Source organism: Octopus bimaculoides, chromosome 5 (assembly GCF_046866305.1).
Source record: "Octopus bimaculoides isolate indiv1 chromosome 5, ASM4686630v1, whole genome shotgun sequence".
In the NCBI taxonomy this organism is placed as follows: Eukaryota; Metazoa; Mollusca; class Cephalopoda; order Octopoda; family Octopodidae; genus Octopus; species Octopus bimaculoides.
The window spans coordinates 133,289-155,951 of NC_142932.1; the positions used below are offsets into that span (position 1 = coordinate 133,289).

Below are 22,663 nucleotides of genomic sequence, written 5' to 3' on the forward strand. Positions count from 1 at the left end.
GGTCACACTGGAATATGGTTGGTTTGTAAAAGATAGAGGTGATGTGTGGATGGAGTATCAATGGAAAAAGAAACTCAGAGGTGCCTGAACAAACATATAACTCAGGGGTAAAGCATTGAGCATGAAATTTGTGTCTCAAGGTAAACCAACAAACCAGTAAGCATAAATGAAGTCCACTCCAGTTTCTGTATCCATTCCAGTGAACTGTGTGCCAAACATTGGTCAACTCCTACTATATTGCTAGCCTGATCACATGACCTTCCTCCCATCTCTTTTCAAACAAACCACCCAACTTAATTCATACTACACTCAGCCCCTTATGTCACTCATTTCTGTTTTAGCCCTTCTCTCTTACACCCTATTTTCTAGATCATTCATTCATTGTGATTATCTTCTCATCCAGTTCCTGTCCCAAACAACGGACAACTTTACTTCCACTAGCTACTAGTTGATCCTTCTGTTGAACAGCCTTAACCCTTTAGATAACTCCCTCTCTCTCTCTCTCTCTCTCTCTCTCAAATGAAATAGTTATTCACATTGTTTTGAATCAATCATGCATTATCTTGCAGCTTTGAGATTTCAATGATGTGATTGCTTATTTTCAAATGAATAGGGTAGGTGTGAGAAGCCAGTTCTGGCTGGTTTGAACATAAAACAGGTAGAATATTTTGGTTGGATATGGCCAGTTTAAATGCTAAAGGGTTAAGTTGAACCTACAGAATTTGTCCAGTCCTAATGGCAACTTAAAACTTATTGATATCCATAAATTCTCTTGAATTGTTATTTTTCTTTTTCTTTAAATAAGGGCTTCAAATTTTGCCACAAGGGCAACAATTTTGGGAGAGGGGATGTACATCAACCACCCCACCCAGTGTTCAACTTGTACTTATTTTACCGACCCTGAAAAGTTGACCTTGGCTGAATTTGAACTCACAACGTAGTGACAGGAGAAACATCACTAAGCATTTTGTTCATTCAGTGAGCTAACGATTCTGCCAGCTCACTGCCTTCTTTTTCTTTTACATAATAGTTGCTGACTGTGGAGTCTATAGTTTATAAGAGAAACAAATATACTCAGAAGATTTAACGAAGTCTTAGATCCTTAGAAATCATTTATATGTTCATTTTAATTTACATTTGTTTTCCCATGCTAGCATGGGTTAGGTGAATATGTATTATTAGGACATTATTTTACAGGCAGATTCCCTTTCTGTTACCAACCTTTGTTTTGCAAGAAAAGAATTTTTCCTTCCACCAGTTTTTGAAAGAGCAGAGCTAGCAGAGGATCTGCTGACAGGGAATGTCAACAGACATCATCCCTTATAACTCAGACCATCTTCAGGTGAGGTGCAGAATGCAAATGTTCACTCAAACACAGACACACACATATATTTACATACACACACACACAAGCTTTGTATAATTCTTGTCTACCAAATTTACTCTCAAGCTGTTGGTTACCCAAAGTGCAGCCCAGTGGGACTGTACTTGAAACCATGTGGTTGAGAAGAGATCTTAACCACATAGCCATGCTTGTGCCGATGACCTTTTTACACAATAAATCATAGTTGAGGTTAATCTGATATAAAGAGAAAAAAAATAAATAAATAAGGTGAGGATTACAAAGAATGAAGCCACTCACATGGTGGAGGTGCAACTGTTGCAACAGGAGGTCGTATCTGTCCCATTAATGGAGGTGGCTGCTGGTTTATTGTTGGTGGCTGTACAGGTGGAGGGGCAGCAACAGGAGTTGGAATGGATGGAGTTATGTTTGGCGACACTGGTGGAGCAATGCTTGGTGCCATGACTGGAGTTTGAGCAATTGTTGGGGTGACCACAGTTGCAGTCACTCCAAGTGGAGAAGATCCCACAAGGGTCGTTGGGTTGGAGATGACCAGAGTTTGGCTATTGGCTATCTGACCCATTGGTGCTGGAGCCACATTCTGGAAACAAAGAGAAAGAAAAAAAAAACAGGCTGAAGTAAAATATCAAAGTGAATTATTAGCATTTCTAGCATCAACACATGCCTAGATATTTAGGAGAAGGGGTTAATCAACTAAATCAACCATAGAATGATGAAAGACAAAGCTGACCTAGATGAGATTTGAATTTAGAACATAAAGAACCAGAACAAAGACTGCAGGACATTTTGTCTGATCCTCCAATAATTTGGCCAATTCACTGTCTTCCAATAATGTTTCTAAATTTAGGAGTGGGATTAAGTTGATTATATCAGCCCTGTATTTGATTGGTACCATCAAGCTTGGAAGGATGAAAAGCAAAGTTGATCTCATAGAATTTCTGAATTCAAATCCTGCTGAGGTCAACTTTGCTGTTCATCTTTCCAGGGTCAATAAAGTAAAGTACCTGCCAAGTACTGCGGTTGATGGTAGCGACTGACCAACCCCCAACCCTTCAGAATTGCTGGCCTTGTGCTTAAATTACAGATTATTATCATTCCATTTTTCTATGCTTGCATGAATGTCATGACTTTTGTAGCAATAAAGAAGTGGAATCTATTTTCTTGTTTTATGTGAAGCAAATAAACTAGAATAATAAAGAGAGTTATAGGTCTTGTTCAGGGACACAACAGTGTTGTTTGTAAGGTTTGAGAATGCATGAACTTAATCTCACAGCCATTTTCCTTCTAAAATGCTGATTTATAATAGCTAAACCTTCATTAGTAGAATCAGTAAAGTGTCTGACAAACTGTCTTGCAGCATTTATATATGTGTATTTACATATTAAATTTAAATCCTGTTAAAGTTAACTTTACCTTCCTTTGCTCCAGGGCGGATAAAATAAGTATCAGAGTCAGTATGATTGCACTTTCTCCCAAAGATTTGTTGCCAAGTATGTTTTAGAAATTATTATTAACAGACCTGTGGTTATGTGGCTAGTTCACATTGCTCCGTAGGGAGTATAGGGCCGGTTTCCCAGTTTCCTGGCATATATATATTCCCCACTGGATAGGATGCCAGTCCATTGCAGGATTACTCATTTTTACGAGCCGAGTGGACTGGAGCAACATGAAATGAAGTGTTTTGCTCCAGAACACAATGGATTGCCTGGTCCAGGAATCGAAACCACAATCTTTCATTCATGAGTCCAACACCTTAACCACTAAGCTATGCACCTCCACATTAACAGACCTAGCAATAACAAATTAATAATGCTGGAATATGATGATATTGCAAATGAGAAGTTTCAGCTCTCCCAAATAACCATTTTTTAAATAATTCTTGGACCTGAATCTAGTCTGACCCAGCACACAATGCAGTAAATCAGAGAAGCATAAACCTCTTAAAAGATCTTATCAGCTGTGTAGTCCAAAATGGACAGTCTGTCTTTAACAAGGATAGCATCTCTGAAAGTATTGCATATTGAGGGAGGAGAGTTTGCTTGATCATTTTAGCTACAAAGTAGAAAAGGAGTGGTGAGCCAGAGTCAGCTTGGTATGTGTCACTACTCCAGAATGTTGTGGTAATTGTTACTATCAGCTGGATGTCCTTGTAACAACTAAACCCTCAACAGTTTAACCCTTTCGTTACTAAGCCGGCTGTAGCCGGTCAAAAAAGTTTTTGGTTCATAAGACTAACCCGGCCGTAGCCGGCCGAGCGTACCCATTGTTATTTAAATGTATATTTGAACCCGAATCTCGTTAGTACATTCGTTAAAACACCTGATTTTACTTTGCAAACAGTTGAGTTATTGTCTCCGACATTGTTTCGCGTGATATTTGAACTCAGAGAATTTTGGAAGATTTTTTTCCACATTTTTTGCGGCATTGATTTTTTTCAACTTTGAAGATGGAGAGGAGTTTCATGCTATCAATCAGTGATTCCGAATTTGAAGGTTTTTCAACAGAAGATATGGAGATATCGAAGAAAAGAATGAATGAGCTACAAAAGCACGTGGTGAACGATAATGAATCGGATATTTCTAGATCCGAAACTGAAATCAGCGATTCTGAAAGCAACGACGGCGACAGCGAGGATGATATTACACCAGAATGGAGTAAAAACTTTAAAAAATGTTTTTATTAACAATTTTTCTGAGGAAACAGGGTCTACTCATAGTCTTTCTCAGGAAGCGAAACCTTTAGACTTCTTTTTCATGCTTGTTTGAAATGATTACTGCGGAAACAAACCGTTACGCACAATGTAAACAAACCGGAAAAAAAGATAGCTTGCGGTTTCCTGCAACTGTAGATGAAATACGGGCATTTTTTGCCATAAATATTATTATGGATATTAGACAGTTACCCAGAATAACAAATTACTGGAGCGATCAGGAACCTTTTGGCGATGAATATATTTCCAGTATTATGAACGAGTACGATTCGTGAAGCTGAACCAATATTTACATGAGAGACACTAGCAGTAACCCCCCCCCCCAGTACGTGGAGAACTTTGAGACAAAAATTATGCAATAGAATTGATTAAGAACCCTTTCTTTAATTATGTTCCAAATATCACATTAATATGTTGATAAATAAAAAAGTTACAGGTGTTTAATGAGACTAGTCTAAATTCATGATTATTTTAGAATTTAATTGAAACTCATGAGGGGTGTATTTTGGCCAGAAATATAGTAACGAAAGGGTTAAGCAGAAACAGAAGTTACATTTAGTAAGGCAGGTTAAAGCATGTAAATATATTCACTTTATCTAGAGACATAATGTGTCTATCAAGATTTTAACAAGCGATTATATGGCCTATATCTAAAATTCCACTATGTCTGATGATTTAAAAAATACAAGCCTCAAATATGACAACTTCATTTAAGTCTCTACTATCTGTATAAATTTCATTAATCTCATCTGTATGCAATTCAGTTAACAAAAAGCAAAAATAATACCTGGTTGGGAAGAACTTGAATTCGAGTAGCATTCCACTTGAAAGGCATATTAGGGTTGTATGTAGCTTCCACTAAAACTCTATCAGCTACTTTTGGTAGTGGACCTTTACAACAGCTGAAGCAGAAGTAAAAGAAAAATTACTTTCAAAATACAAAGGTTGAGCAAAAATTCTTTTAGAAATATGAAAGAGTTAAAAGAAGAAAGAAAAAAATCTAAATTCACGTGTCTGAATATTTTTTACGCAACATTTCATGTCAATTAGCCAAATAAATATTACAGAACAAGGTTTGCAACAGTCATTCTGTTAAGTAGAAGTATGTTAGCTTCTCTCTGTCCACAATAACCATTTTCTTAAGAAAATATTTTTTAAAATGGTATGCTTCTTTTAAACAAGATGGGAAAACCAGATTGAAAAGAAGAAGATAAGGTTACAAGTTAATAATATTGCTATTTGCACAAGATTGAAGTGGAAGAAAAATTTATCATCATCAATTTAAAACCTATTTTTCTCTGGTAACATGGGTTCAATGGCAGCATGTTTACTACATCTCATGCTGCAACCCATAGTCAGTTCTTCTTTCTGAAGCCTGGTATAGCTCTCTGTCTTACCAGCTCCAATAAAACTGTCCAATCCATGCCAGCATGGAAGACAGACATTAAATGATGATGATGATGACATACAAAACATTTTACTGCTTTATATCCATCTATTTTACACTAATATAGCTAGACACGTTTTACACACTGGATGGACGTAATGTGCTCTTTATAAGGGACGTTGTACACACATACACAAATTTTTGATAATGTTTAGCAAAACATCAAAAGTTTCTTTCCAAATGTTTATAGTCTACATATAGACCTGAATTTACCCATAGGCACATGGGTGTGTGTCAGGAACTTTGTTTCCCAACCACATACTTTCAAGTTCAGTCCTACTGCATGGCACCATGGGAAATGTCTACTACTATAATAGCCCCCAAACAGACCAAAGGCTTGTGAGTGGATTTGGTAGATGAAAACTGAAAGAAGCCAGTCATGTGTGCGTGCGTATGTGTATACACGCCCTTTATGTATAAATATGTGCATCTGTTACAGTCTCCTAGCCCTGATATTGCTTGATAGTTGTAAATGAGAGTTACTGTCAAGCAAGCAGTATCCTTTGTTTCCAACCTTCTATGAAAACATGTCTGCTCATGTTTTCATAGAAGGAAAAATATTATCTTGCTCGGAAACAGGCAAGGGTTGGTGTCAGGAAGGGTATCTGGCTGTAGAAAATCCACTTCAATAAATTCCATTTGATCCATACAAGCATGAAAAAGCCAACATAAAAATGATGATGTACAAAAAACACAATGGTGTACAGTTTTTCCCCAGTGGAAGGAAAGCTAACAACAGCAAGTGTATAATGGATTCTTGAATGCATTTTAACTTGAAAATATTCATTTTCAAATTTTTGCACAAGGCCAGGAATTTTGGGGGAGGGGATTAGTCAATTACATTAACCCCAGTGCTCAACTGGTATATATTTTATCAACCCCGAGAGGATGAAAAGCAAAACTGGCCTCGGCAGAATTTGAACTCAGAACACGAAGATGGATGAAATGCAACTAAGCATTTTGCCTGGAGTGCTGACGATTCTGCCAGCCCCACTGCCTTATTTTGTCTTGAAAATAATAACTTGGAAATCTATCTAATGGAGAACATATGTTTGCATAATATTTTTTAACCCTAACATAGTGTCTTATTCTAAATAAGGCCATTTATCATTATGTAATAAATCCAAAATGATACACATCTATCAAATTTAACTTTCATTGAAATTTTAATCAGTGATTTCATCATCATCATCATTTAACATCTGTTTTCCCTGCTGGCATGGGTTGGATGGCTTGACAGGAACTGGCAAGACCAGGGGCCACACCAGGTTCCCTAATCTGTTTGAAAAAGAGAAATATATGTATATAATAATAAAAAGATCCAACTTACTTCATTTGAAAAAAGACATCATCATCAACAAAACCAAAATTATCCATAATCTTGGTGACTGTTCCTGTGAAGAACCTCTGCTTAAGAGACTGCTGAGCTGGAGCTAGCCGGGTGCTGCCCACTGGGGGAGGATAGGAAACACTGGCAACTTGAGTAGTTGTGGCCAGGCTTGTTGGGATAGCAATAGCAGGCTGGGATAGAACCTGACCAGGCTGTAAGGTTGGTGGCTGCAATGATAACAAGAAGTATCTGAAATTAACTGTTTCTCATAGGGGCACAAAGCCTGAGATTTGGGGGGAAGTTTTAGTTGGTTGAATGCTTGTTTGGTACTTTATTATAGCATCCCAAAGGGATGAAAAGCAAAGTTGATGGCAGCAGGATTTGAACTTAAAAATGCTGCACAGTAATTTTCCTTCTGATGCTCTAATGATTCTGCCAAATTACCACACTAATATTTGAGATGAATAACAATCATAAAGATAAAATTAATATTTGTTTCTTACACATGAAGTTATGAATTTGTGGAAGATGAAAGATGAAAAATGAAAATGTGGTGTTCCTGTCTTTCCTAAGGATTTTAGTGACATATGTGAAATGAATGACACCACTTGGATATTGAAAATAATCTTAGATTCAACTTACTAAGAAGATATTGCTACTTAGTGTTGTTTATTACAATGAAAATACATGTAATAATAATGATCTTTTATGTAAGTCCTCAAATGTGAAAAATGGTGAAATGAGATTGCATGGTGTTCACAGCTTTCTAAAAACACCAGTCAATGAAGGAAAACCTGTATGTGGTCACAAATCCTTCTAAAAACAGGAGCCATATCTGCCTCAAATCGTACCTTGCTCTTTAAAAAAAAAAAAAAAAAAAAAAAAAAAAAAAAAGGAAAAAGAAGACATGTTGGATAATGTGGGGGCCAAATACCATGTCTCAATAAAAGTGGGTTGGTCATTTCAGAAATGCTTTTGGTTATAGTCTGCTTGATCAGGTTTCATCAAGGGTCTGATCAATACAAGTGAAATGGCTTTTTTAACTCTTTTTACCAAATATGGATATGTGAGCATGAATCATTGAAGCCAATATTTTTACATGTAAAATCCATTTCTAGAGCTAATCCCTGTTTCCATCTACCAATTCCATTCACAAGGCATGGGTTGGCCAGGCAAATCAAAGACACTTGTCCAAGGTTTCATGGAATGGGACTGAACCTGCAAGTATGTGGTTGCAAAGCAAATTTCTTAACCACACAGCCATACCTGTGCCTGTATTCAGGTGAATTTATTGTCAAATTACTGTAGTCTCAGTCCTCTTGTGACAGGAATTTCTTTGGAATTGTATCTCAGCTTGAAATTTCAATTGAACATACAAATAGTTTGATGATGATTTCCTGATTAGATGTCCTCCTTTCAACTGACACTGGCTAACAGTTGTCAAAAAATAGGATCAGTTTATTTATTCAGAGGTCAACACATGACAAGTTGACTAACCCTTTTTTTACTGCAGGCACTTCTGAAGGAGTTTGTGTAATCAAAAAAATATTTTGTGCACAGGTTTCTTTGTTTTATAACTGATACCCATAAATGGAGAATGTTTTCTCTAACTTGGAAAACAAATAGGCAGAAACATAGATGTTTCCTTAAATAATTGCTCAACTATATTTATATTTCATTATTTGTGTTTGTTTTGCAAAATTCTTGATGTGAAATTTTGTGTTGAAGCAGATGTTGTTTGAATCTTGGGAAGGTCGTTTTTGCCTCAGAAAACATACTGATTCTATTTCATTTTTGTTAGTATATATAATAAGTCAATGAGTTAACTAATTAAACAATTAACTAATCAATTGATTGACCAATTGGTTTGATCAATAAAGCAATCAGTTGTTTCATCAGTCTATTCTTTGACATTTACAACTTCATTGCTGATGTACCCTTGTCTGCACCATATTTCTCACAGATCTAAACACGTATGTATTTAAAATAATAGAGTAGGAGGATAGGTACATTTTAGAACAAAAGGTATTTGACAATAAAGTTCTAAGTAGGAACATGCCCTGATCTCTATTTCAGACCCCTAGAAAAACAGTAACAAAAAATAAATGAAAATTAACTTACTTGTCCTTGCATACCAACTGGAGGGAGTTGCTGTGGTGCATACTGTGGTTGCGCAATGGGTGCTGAGGTTGGTGTTGTTATTGAATAGACAGTAGCTTTTGGAACGCCAGCTGATGGCTGGTGTAATAGAGCTGTGGTTGCTTGAGGTTGACTCAGTGAGCTCAATGAAGTTGCAGCAGTTACAGTGATAAACTCTGAGAAAAAAGAAAAATACAGAGCAATTTAGTATGGTCAGATAACATGGTTGACAACCTGCACAATATTTATATTTGAAATTATCTCTGTTCTAACTTATGAGGCTTAACGAACAGCAGTTAAAGGAATCACTGGAGAATTAATTGACATTATTATCAGAAATGCAGCACAAATATAATTCAAAAACCCACGATGAAGCTAATAACAACAATGATTTTTTTTTAACACTGACACAATGTGTGTAATTTTGTGAAGATGGATATTGATTGAATCAAGTCAGTATTTCACTGATACTTATTTATTTTTAATAACCTGCATAAAGTCTGTACTGTCAAGATTTGAAACCAAAATGTAAATAATAAACAATACATTTTAGAGTGATGGCTGCCAAGTTTATTGGGTACAGATATATTAATGTGTTGCAGAGAGTGATCAATGCATCAATATACACTGCATCCAGTAGAGCTACATTGTGCACTCAGCAAAGATATTTAAATTTCAATGGTTCAGTTTGTCCATCTGCAAATAGATACTGTAAGAAGGTATAACTTGTTGATGTGATCAATAATAACATGATATCAATTGAATCAAGTTTTAACAGTTTGCTGTGATGAACTCAAATTCATTTATGAGCATAACCTTGTTTATTTGTCCTAAATGAAGACAATCTTCTATAGTTTCTCAATAAGTCAATGGAATGTGTCGTGTGAGAAAGCTACACTGTACAGCTAATAATATGGATAACAGTTGAAAAAACATTAAGTCAGAACAAATGCACCAGGTTGATCTGCCTTAGTTTTTGATAGTATCTCAATGAAAAGAAGAAATATGATAATGCCTGTTTGATAGACATTAAGTCACATATCTTTCTGTGTGGCAAGCAGTCAGTAGCAACACACACACACACACACACACACACACACACACACAGAGGTGATACAAAAGCAGAAAGGGCAATGTTCTCTAACTGTAATGCTTAACATATCTGCCAAGTTTTGCAAAGTCGCAGGAAATGCATGGCTCAATCTCATTAAGAAAAGCACTATTGCATTATTTATGCATCTATACTGATTCACATGTATGTGTGTGTTTGTATATTTGATACACACACCACTGCATATCACCATATTTGGTTAGTATAGAAAGATAGCAGCTCAAACCTAGAAATTTTAACTGATGTTTTTTTTTGTTTCTGTTTCTTTGTTTAAATAAATAAAAAATAAAAAAAAAAAAAGCAAGAACTGAAACTGGAAGATCAGAAGTTATATTTGGATCATGTTTCTTAAAGGAGTGCAAAAGCATTCATGCAATACAACCTGAGTAAATATGAACTATAGATTTTATATATATATATATATATATATATATATATATATATATATATATATATATATATTTATACACACACATGTAAGTATATATATATATATATATATATATATATATGTGCATACATATATATCTTACAATTTTTGTATTTTTTAGCATTCTCACATTCACCCCCACCTCCAGCTTATTTTACACAAAATGTAATTCAAATTTAGTGAAGCCTTTTTGATTTTAAAACCGTAAGTTAAATCAATAATTAATTATAACTAAGCCCCACCCACACCACATCACCCTACTATCATGAGATCAGATTTATTTTCTAAAGTTTCTTCTTGAGTGTGTGTATGAGAGAGAGAGAGAGAGAGAGAGAGAGAGAGAGAGAAAGAGAGAGAGAGAGAGAGAGAGAGATTCAGTATCGAATTGAGAAATGGAAAGTCAAATGAGAACTTGGCTACTCATTACATTTTGAGTTGACTTTGAAGTAACTCATTATTTATTAAGAGAAGAGATATCAAATAGCAAAAAAAAAAAAAAGTAACAACAGGGAAAATATACCATGCAAGAAGATAAAGCACTAAGGAAGCCAATCCACAGCAATGAACACACACACACACATTTCACTAAATATGATTGAAGAGATATATTTCTTTACAACAATCATCAATGAACAGGAAGGTATTAAAAAAAAAGAAAGAAAGAATGGAACTTCACTTCTTCCAGGATTGAATTATATTTATGGTAGCAAAGCAATGTCTTCAGTCCATCTAAAAATAAATCTCACTTCCAACACTAAGAAATCAATGATTCTAAAGAATAATCTCTAAAACTGGGTTAAATCAGTCTCTTTCACTTAGATTGACGGATCATGCGAGGATCATTTAAGCAAGTTTTTAGATATACTGCAGCACTATTTCTTTGTACAACAGATTCACATCTTAGATTAAATGAATGCAGCAAGAGATTTGTAGCTAAATATGTAAATCATCTTAAATATAATCATCGTCATTATCATTGTAGTATCTGATATCTCTTCTGCTATGGGTATCTGAGTGACATCCTATTTCACAATCTCTCTTCATCTATTCCTTAAAGTTATCTTACTCAACTTGAAATTAGTCAACAGAAACATAGATTATGAAAATTGGTCATCCAACCAGAATTCGAAACAATACTATTGAGAAGGAAGATGAAGAGACAGTAAATTTATTCTCCATTTAATAGAGAAGAGAGAGTTTCTTCAGTAAGCGAGCAAGCTTATCTGTAGATGTCTGTCTGACTTGTCTAACATAAGAGCCAACCAAACTTTACCTTTCATACTTTTGGGGGTTGGTAACAAAGTACAAGTTGAGCACTGGGGTTGATGTAATCAACATCCCTACCCTTCAAAATTGCAGGCCTTCTGCCAAGATTTGAAACTATTATTATAATTGCTATTATTATTGTTTTAAAAAGAGGAACAAAAGTTGAAAATGGGGTTGGTGGTTTCAAAATGAAAAGCTGAGTAGGATTTAAACTTGGAAAGTAAAAACCTGTAACAAAATTCTGCAAAGTATTTTGTCAGATGTTCTAACAATTCCATCAATCTACCAAAACAAAATAGTAAACCAACAACAGTACCAAAGATATTAGATTTCAGATCAAGACAACAGACTGAAGAATTTAAAGCAACTACATACATATTTTACTCATCTGAAATAGCAGTAACTATTCAAACCAACAGTAACAGAGAAGAAATGTGATATAATTAATGTAGTTTTTTTTTAGTTTATTCATTTTTGTAATCCTCATAGTTTAACAATTTCATTTGAGCAGACAGCCCATATGGATAGCTGACTAAACAAAGTGAGATCAGTTGGTATTTTTAGTGTTTGAATAGTGGTGATGTCTTATGATTGAAAGATATAGGTAGTTTATTTCATTAAAAACATGGTTATAAAAAAATATTTTTCTTTAAACACTGTATATCTCAGCTACCAGTTTCAGTAACTTTCCGTACTTCTTTTTTTTTTTTGCATTAGCACTACCACATCATTGAAGACTCTCGTAATGTAAAAATATATAAATATATAAAATCTCTTTTCTGACCAAATTTCAAATGAAATTACGCTCCATAACATCTATCACTTAATTTTGAAAAATAACCAAGAATTTGGAAGGATTTAGTAATATAACCTTTTCTTATTAAACAGGTGAAACCTACCTAACAGATGATGCTCTTTCATTAACTTATGATGGAGAAAGGTAAAGATCCCCGTTGGTAATGAATGACCATCAGATTGCACCTAGAAAGTTCTCCTCTGTGGCATGTTGTTTATAGAAGACCAGCAGTCGCCTATGCATACCAGTCTCCGCTCTCCATACCACTGGTGTTATTCAAGGGAAAGGCAAAGGTTGATACAACTTGGCACCAGTGATATTGCAACTGATTTCTAAACTGAGTGAACTGGAGCAACGTGAAATAAAGTATCTTGCTTCAAGAACACAGCACACGACCCAGTCCAAGGACTGAACTCACTATCTCATGATTGTGAGCCCAACACTCTAACCACTGAGCCATGTGCCTTCATGTTATGATGGAAGGTGTTAATTTAAATATTTTGAAAATTCAAGATGAGAAGCTTTGTACCAGAGAACCAGAGATATTGTCTCAGATGAACAATAGTAGCAAAAGAGATAGATAAAAACTTTTAGTCTACACATATGACACATCTATGTGTTTGATCAACAACCATCTCTAAAACCTAGAAATAATCATTCTATTATTGGTTTCAACCAGCAGTGGCGGTCATACTGGGACACCGCTATTACAAAATAAGACCACTGTGTATTAGCCAGAAATCAAACTGGAGTCTCTTGCTTAGAAGGAAAGCATTCTACCACTAAACCACTGGTGTTAACAATTATTGATCTTTGGTAAATAATTTGTCTTTTACAATCACTTCAAAATTTTAATGAGAAGATGAGTTTTCTCCCACCATCCTCACATACTGCTGGTGAAAATACACCGTGAATCCAGTTACAAACCTTGTAATTCAGTACACATAGGTTACTGTACCAGAACAGTGATGATAAGTTAAGATACAAGCTTCAAATATTTGTAAAACACAATAAAGTCAATTTGTTATTGTTAACTGATGTAATTGATAATCACCATTTCAGTCCTTTGTTGAACATTCATTTTTTTTTTCTATGAGTTAGGTGGGGGAATTATTTGTGGCAATAATTTACAACCAGATGCCTTTCCTGTCGCCAACCTTTAACTGTTTTTCAACAAAAGGATGTTTTATTCTTAAAATCCTACTAGTCATTGAAAGTGCAAAGCAAACGTTTAATATCAACAAGGAATGTAAATAGTATATCACCATTCCATTCAGATAAAGACAAGGGAAGCTGTAGAATGTCAACACACACACACACACACACAATGGACTTTCTCACAGTCACTTTCTACCAATTCCACTGACAAGGCATTGGTTGGCATGAGGCTATAGAAGATTCTTGCCCAAGATGCCATGCAGTGGGACTGAACCTGAAACTATACAGTTGCAAAGTGAACTTTTTTAATCACACAGCGACTATTTGGTCTTCATTTAATTAAGCAGAAAATCACATAACTAAGAGTCTAGAAAACGTAAAGTTGTGGTTACATTTTCCCAATTGATTTAATTAGAGCAATAAGGGAAGCCAAGTTGCAGATTACATTCATCAGGAAGTTAGCTTGAGAATGAAGAACAGAAAATAAAGATAGCTTTTAGCACAAATCTTTTTTTAGAATAAACAAAAAAATATCCAACTAAATAGCTAAATTTCTAACTAAATAACTTTGTTCAAGAACAAAATTAATTTTGACAAAGGACAAACTAAAAATATGAAAGAGAAAAAAGAAGAGAAACCATCTTACCTGCTGGTGCCTGGCGGGCCCAGGGGGGATTTTTAGTTGTACCAATTCCAAACCGTGACATCATTAAAACTTTATCACTGCAATAAAATATACATATATATATATATAAATTTATTATTAAACTATGATTGCTTAAAACTGTATATCTGTACATATTAAATATAAATGTGCATGAAGATAATAGAATGAGAAAAGAAGAAAAAAGCTTATTTTCTTTATATCACATTTATCCAAATACACAAATGTTCAATTACTATGTGCATTTGTATGTTCATATATAAAAAACATAAATATGCTATTACTCACACATACATTTAAATACATTCAAAATACTCTTTTATGAAGTAAAAAAAAAAAGAACATTTCTTTTCATTGGCAGAAGGCCACAGACTTATTAAGAGAATGATATCATTGATTGAATCAAAGCTCAGAATATTACTGGTGCACATTTTATAAACAGTGGGTAGATGAATCATAAAGTCAGACTTATAGGGATTTATGAATACATACATACATTTTATATGTGTGTGTGCACGCACACACAGAAAAATTCCAAACATTTTACACACACCCATGCATATTGAGGAGTGTTCAAAAAATTTTGAATCTGACTATAATCCTTTATCATAGATTCATCATCATCATCATTATTATTTAACATTCACTCTTCCATGCTTGATTAGGCCAGGTGGAATTTGGTGAGGAAAATTCTCTGGGGCAACATGCCCTTCCTGGCATCAACCCTCACCTGTTTGTAACCAAGGTAATATTTTCTCCATAGCTAAACATGTTTTTTCACAGAAGACATCGGAAACAAATAACCTCGCTTGTCTGAAGATATTGCTCATTTGCAAACATCACATGATGCCTAGGCATGAGTACACACACACACACACACACACACACACACACACACACACACACATTCTTCTATTCTTTTACATTTCAACAGAACTGTATTGCATGACGTTCGAAATAGTATTTTTATCTTTGCCACTGATAATCGACATTTTCAACTCGGAGTGGTTGGGACCCAACGGGGCGTGGATACATCTAGCGTATATATATATGATGGGCTTCTTTCAGTTTCCTTCTACCAGATCCACTCACAAGGTTTTGGTCAGCCTGAGGCTATAGTTGACACTTGCTCAAGGTGTCACACAGTGGGACTGAACCTGAAACTATGTGGTTGGAAAGTAAGCTTCTTACCACACAGCCATTCCATCTACCAAATCCACTCACAAGGCTACAGTAGAAGACACTTTCCTAAAAGTACTGCACAGTGAGACTGAACCCAAGACCACATGGTTGGGAAGCAAGTTTCTTAACCACACAGCCATGCCTGTTTATAAACATATTGTGATTTACATTTTAGAAGCAATAAAAGATGGGGGCAACTGATGAAGACTAATGAAAATCAGAATCAAAACTTGCAATACTGCACTGTTATCAAAACCAGTCGTTATCTGTTTCTATGCCGCTGGATAAGGACCGAGTCAAGAAGAACTACATCTGTCAGCAGAAGCCCACTCCAATGATCACATTGAAATGCTCAACAACAATCTGTTCTTTTTTTCCCTTTTCTTGAAATAAATTTTAATTCTATCTTTCACACACACTCTCTCTCTCTCTCACTATATTCCTCCTCCTCCTCATCATCTTCATCACCAGCAGCTGCTTCTCATTATAGTGAAAGTCTTTTTTTTTAAAGTCTCTGTTGCATTGTCTATATGTTGAAAGACATACAGAAACACACATACACACACAGAATGCTCAAACGTTGGGCTACTGAATGTCATATGGGGGGGGGGGGGGGGGGAGAACCCTTGAAGATGAACTGAGTCAAGAAAACCTATGAAAGCAACTCTTGAGGAAAGTGTCATTGCTGTTGAATGTTTCATAAAGAAAGATTTACAAATGACGATGTGTGACAATGTACAGTTGAACATGCATGAGAAGTGAAGACAGGACATTGCTCCACCACTCCAAGACAAAAGAACAATGCAAGCAAACATTCTCTACTACTCAAGAAATTAAAAGTTCAGTCTGGTGCAGGCACGGTCATGTGCATAATCTTTAATTCTGACCGTGGTGTTAATTGACTACATGCTGCATGAGACAACAATCATGTCTATTATGTTGATCTACAATAGCAGATGCAAAGTTCCATGAAACATTGAGTACTAGCATTCTACTTCTTCAAAGTAACATTGATTTCAAATTCTGGCACAAAGCCAGCATTTTAAGGGGGAGGGGGAGGGTCAAGTACATTGGCTCTCAGTGCTCAACTGGTACTTACTTTATTGACCCCCCGAAAGGATAAAAGGCAAAGTCGACCTTGGCAGAATTTGAACTCAGAATGTAAGGATGAAATGCTGTTAAGCACTTCACCTGGCATGCTAGCAATTCTTCCAGCTTACCACCTTAGCTCAAGCAAATATAACAACAATCTAAAATAATGTATTCTGCCTGATAATATAACAAAATCTCTATAACTTGTTTGAACTCACAACCTTTGAGCAAGCAGTCCAATATTTTATCCACTTGGTTATCTCATCTCTACACTAAAGCAGGATGAGGCCGTGTGGCACTTACAAATAGGTAACACAACACCAATAACCAGCAATGAAACGAGATGATGGGGTAGAATGCGGTTCAACAGATATATATATATATATATATATATAGAATATTAACTTTCAGAAAAAGATTACCAAGTTAGACAGATGGTAGCCAGCTGACACTCATACAAAACATGTTACATAAATGCCGGATACATACTGGGTAAAAGTTGTTCCAGGGTATGAGAGAGGAAGTATTAGCTTCAGTGGAAAAAAGATATTAAAGTTATACATACATACACAGAGTTAATGTATGTATTAAAGCTAAAACATAAGTGTTCAATGCACACTTTGTGGTCGAAGTGGACATAGTCTAAGTATGGTCACTGAAGATCTTAGGCGTTCTTCAGGTTTCACAGCATTTGCCTAATTTAGAGTTAAACTGTATTTAAAAGTGGAAAGAATAAGATATTTTCCTGTATGAAGCAAATTCAGGAAACCTAGATGGAAACTATATATATATATATATATATATATATATATATATATATATATATACACATGTTTATAAATGCATCCAACATGGCTGCATTCAAAGATATATATGCATATGTATATAAACTAACGTGTAACCAAGAAGTTAACTTTGTAACAACTTGGTTTCAGGTTCAATTCCAGTGTGATACTTTGGACAAATGTCTTGTACCATATATATATATATATATATATATATATATATATATATATATATATATATATATATATATCATCATCATCATCATTTAACGTCCGCTTTCCATGCTAGCATGGGTTGGACGATTTGACTGAGGACTGGTGAAACCGGATGGCAACACCAGGCTCCAATCTGATTTGGCAGAGTTTCTACAGCTGGATGCCCTTCCTAACGCCAACCACTCAGAGAGTGTAGTGGGTGCTTTTACGTGTCACCCCACGCTCAAAATGGTGTATTTTATGTGCCACCCGCACAAGAGCCAGTCATGGGGCACTGGTAACGATCTCGCTCAAAAATCCTACAAAGGCCAGTCAGGCGGTACTGGCAACGGCCATGCTCAAAATAGTGTATTTTATGTGCCACCCGCACAGACTTCCCATGTTTGGGATCAAGTACATCCCATTGGAGAATACCTGTTTAATCCTTTAGCATCTATTGCAGCCATATATGGCCTCTCACACCTACTTTTCAATGCCATTCTAAAAATAAACAATCATATCATAGAAATCTTGAAGCAATGAGACAATGCATGATTAATTTAAAACAATGTGAATAAATAAGCATTACATTTGACAGAGTATTCTGAATGCTAATGGGTTAAGAAGGATTAAAGAGAAAATTCTAAATGTCTATTTGATTACATTTTTTTGTATGTACTAAAAATTGAAAGGAGCACATGGGAGGAATTTGGGTATAATCTCATCCTCAACAAACTGCCAAAGTAGTAGCAATAGCAGTATTGATCATAGTGTAAGTAATAAGAAACTAACAAGTTTCCTTTTGCTAGTTATTAACCCTTTAGCAATTCAACCGACCACACCAGGCTCAAATATTCTACCTGTTTTATGTTCAAACCAGCCAGATCTGGCCGCTCTAACCTGCCTACAATGTTATTCTAAAGATCAACAATCATATCATTTCAATCTTGAAGCTATGAAATAATTTATGATTAATTCAAAAAAGGATAATCTAAATGCTAAAGAGTTACAATGGAGGGGCAGTACTAATATCAGTTAAACATAGAGGGAGGGCAATACACTGCTTGTAGCTGTATCTGAACTCCTGATCAATCACAATCTCGCAACCAATAAGTTTTCTAAGTGAAGCTACTTTTCTTGGTCCTCACTTAGCAAAGATCTTTATAGTCAGCAAGTGACAGAGAATCTCAGTGAAATGTCTAAATTTGATCATTTCTGGATACATCTATTTATCAATCATAGTCTGGTGCCATTGACAACATGTAGAGAGTACCAAAAATTTGTCATGTGTAACATTCATCCATTAAAGTAGAAAAGTAACAAAACAACTATACTTGTGTGTGTGTGTGTGTGTGTGTGTGTGTGTGTGTGTACACACACGCATATATATATCATTATCATCATTTAACGTCCGCTTTCCCTGCTGGCATGGGTTAGATGGTTAGACTGGAACTGGTAAGCCAGAGATCTGCACCAGGTTCCAGTCTGATTTGGCATGGTTTCTATGGCTGGAGGCCCTTCCCAATGCCAACCACTCTGAGACTGTAATGGATGCTTTTATGTGCCACCGGCACAGCTGCCATTTGCGTGACGTCGGCAATGACCACGACCACGGCTTCACAGGCACATGACACTGGCAACAACCGTGACAACAATTTCAATTGGTTTGACAAGTCTTCTCGAACACAGCACATCGCCAAAGGTCTCGGTCACTCGAAATCGCCTCCGTCAGGCCCAACATTCAAGGATTATGCTACTACTAGAATAGTGGAGTCGTGAATAATGAAGGAAGGTATTATACTAAACTTTGTGATAATTGCAACATTTTCAATTTTTTCCAATTGGAAGTATTGTTGAAAAATATACATGAAAGCTGCTAATGAGAGTATGAAGATGTAAATAAAAATGCTAAAGTAACAGGGAAATGCATGCATATTTACACATGGGTACATGATCTTACAAACAGGTGACATACATTTTCTAAAGGTTTTCAAGGGACAGCAGGTTTAGTTTATGCAAAAGCTACAAATGTACATAACAAGCATTATTATTTATACACTACAAAATGAAAAAGTTTCTAAAGAACAATATTTCTTGTACAGACACACGGAGACCAACATATTTTGGCTGTCTGAATTTTTGATCATCAGAATTTATGACATTAGTTGAGCATTATGAGAGAAGGCAGCAAAGTGAACTTTTGAACTGTCATCGTCATCATTTAATGTCAGGATTTTCCATGCTAGCATGGGTCAAATACAAAAAAATGAACAGAACGATTCCAGTCAATACTGAAAGCTAATGTTGAATGAGAGCTAACATCAAATTGTTTAGAAAATAAATCATATGAAGTGGCACATGAGATGCACCATTTTGAGCGTGGCCGTTGCCAGTACCGCCTGACTGGCTCCTGTAGGATTTTCGAGCGAGATCGTTGCCAGTGCCCCTGGACTGGCTTGTGCGGGTGGCACATAAAAGACACCATTTCGAGCGTGGCCGTTTTCGTGCGGGTGACACGTAAAAGCACCCACTACACTCTCTGAGTGGTTGGCGTTAGGAAGGGCATCCAGCTGTAGAAACTCTGCCAAATCAGACTGGAGCCTGGTGTTGCCATCCGGTTTCACCAGTCCTCAGTCAAATCGTCCAACCCATGCCAGCATGGAAAGCGGACGTTAAACGATGATGATGATGATGACTTGAGCCAACAACTTTGTGTGTGTGAGAGAGACTGATCCAATGGAAGGGCTGCTGCAATGTAGTTGCATGAACAGACAGAAATAACAAGAAAAATGTAGCACTAAATATACTATGTTAGAAACAAAAATGATGGAATAGTCACAGCTGGCTCAACTTTGAACGCAAGTCTGCTAGATTAGGACTGATCAGAGGCTATACAGCAACACATACATATCTTGGGAATATTCTGTGTAAATTTAGAAACAAAATGTGTAACTTGTTCAGCAGCAGTATGCAGCTATTACAGTAAAAATTAAATAGAAACATCTTGCTCAAGAGTATTACACTCTTCAATTGGATTTTGGTTATGAAAATCAAACTAGCTTTACACCAAGACGCACAAATGGCCACGCTTTTGCAAATGAATCACACATACACACACACACACACACACACACACACACACACACACACATACATGTTCAAGCATGTGCTACTACACAGATAGTTGTACATAAGCGCAGATATACGATACACAAATGTGTACATAGGCAGGCAGACACACATTGGACAAACTAATATGGTTTCAGCTGGTAAATGGCTTAGTAACATGGCAAACTTAATAGTCCTCCTCATACACAAACACAATCTGGATTTTATCAAAAATATAATTTTCATTTGCAATACTAATCAAATATCAACTTGGCTATTTTATGTTGGTTTAAAGTGAAAAGTACGAAAATAGAGCAATTTTTAGAAAGAAAACAAACAAAAAACAAAAAGAAAATGAATATGAAATAAATATAACAACTGCTGTAACTTGGTAAAATGCCAAATTTATTTAATTCAATGAAATGAGTTATCGTTTTGGGAGAGACTGATAATCGAGTATTTTCTACAAATAAACTTTAACCTATAACAATGTTAATTGACTTAGCCAGAGCAATGGGGAAGAATACATGAAGATTAATTTTCTTTCAAAAAAAAAAAAAAGAAAAAAAAGAGCAAAAGAGGGGATAAATAGAAATGAAAGAAAGCCAAAAGCTTTCCCTTCAAACATGTCAACTGAAGCTGAAAACAAGTGCTTAAATTCTATCATCTTATCAGATGTTCTTAAATAGATGTAGCTCTTGCTTATAACAGAGATTTTAGATTTTGTCTTAAAACAACAACAAAACTAAAAAAAAAAAACAATAGAGACAACAGCAACAACATGGCAGAATTAACAATTAAGGTAAACAAAATATATGAAAATAATTTACTCTCTCTTTCTCATCAACTAAAAATACTAAAAATATATGTTGCATTTGGCAAGTGGAATCTTAGCAGAATATTAGGAAAAAGAAATAAAATGATGAGGACTACGATAATGATGAAAACAACAATAAAAGACACAAAACTTTCCAGATGTTTGAGAATGAAACAAATAACAAGAATGAATGAATTTAAAAAAAAAAATGAGGGAATGAATGGAATGAAAGCCAATATGGAAGTGGAGCTCTGTATGAAAGAACTACAAAAAGATTCTAATTATATTTCTCTAAGCTATATAGTGAAAGTATATGGATGTCTAAGTAAATCGTGTAAACAAAAGCATTTTCTATTAATTACAAATGAGCATCTGATTGGGTAGATGTTATTAAATGTTGATACAAAACAAACAGCAGCTGTATACAAGTCACAAAATAATGTTTTATCTTTGTTCTTTTTTTTTGTAAGCAATGTATGCCTATTCCATATTGATTTTGAATGGTTGGCCACCTTATAAACAATTAGGTTTGTTGGGACATCACTGTAGAATTCATATAGAGTATGTATTTAGGATGAAGCAGCTTGGAAGAAACCATTTCTCCCTGATTTATACCCATGACCAGATTTGAATCATGATACAAGCCAAAGGGCTCATAATCTTACACATTAAATACTGCTGTTTACTGCAGTGAGCTAATCATGAAAGTGAAGATTGCCTATTTATAGCTTAGTGAACTTTTAAGAGTTAAATATCTCATACACAGAAACTGCAGAGCCGTTCCTAGAATATGAGTTGTTAACCTTTCAACCTGTAGTTCAGCATCCTATAAACATAACATGCTTATACTGATTTAAGAAAGTTGATGTGTATGTATTTAAGGTTTTACTCAAGAGCATGTGTAGAAGTAACATAATTTTTACATCTAATTTTCCATGCTGGTATGAGTTGGTTAAGTCTTGCCATGTGTGCAGTCCTTTGCTCAAAATCCTGAGACCAGCCATTACTTTTTCTGCCATATAATGTGTAAATACAGATGGCTTGCATCATCTGAAACCCATGGTGGACAG

At 35.4% G+C, this 22,663-nt stretch overlaps 1 protein-coding gene across 4 annotated transcripts in view; it reads right to left on the reverse strand.

Annotated features, from left to right (window-relative positions):
• The window catches only part of LOC106871243 (cell division cycle and apoptosis regulator protein 1), a 116,966-nt gene that overhangs the window by 45,023 nt on the left and 49,280 nt on the right, over nt 1–22,663 (reverse strand). For all 4 annotated transcript variants that reach the window (XM_089351908.1, XM_089351909.1, XM_089351907.1 and 1 more), the window contains exons 3-7: nt 14,397–14,473; nt 8,972–9,165; nt 6,851–7,077; nt 4,861–4,975; nt 1,643–1,943 (exon numbers count right to left, since the gene is read on the reverse strand). In XM_089351908.1, the coding sequence (XP_089208034.1) occupies nt 1,643–1,943; nt 4,861–4,975; nt 6,851–7,077; nt 8,972–9,165; nt 14,397–14,460 (901 nt within the window). In that variant the 5' untranslated portion in view covers nt 14,461–14,473. The remainder of the gene's footprint in view (nt 1–1,642; nt 1,944–4,860; nt 4,976–6,850; nt 7,078–8,971; nt 9,166–14,396; nt 14,474–22,663) is intronic.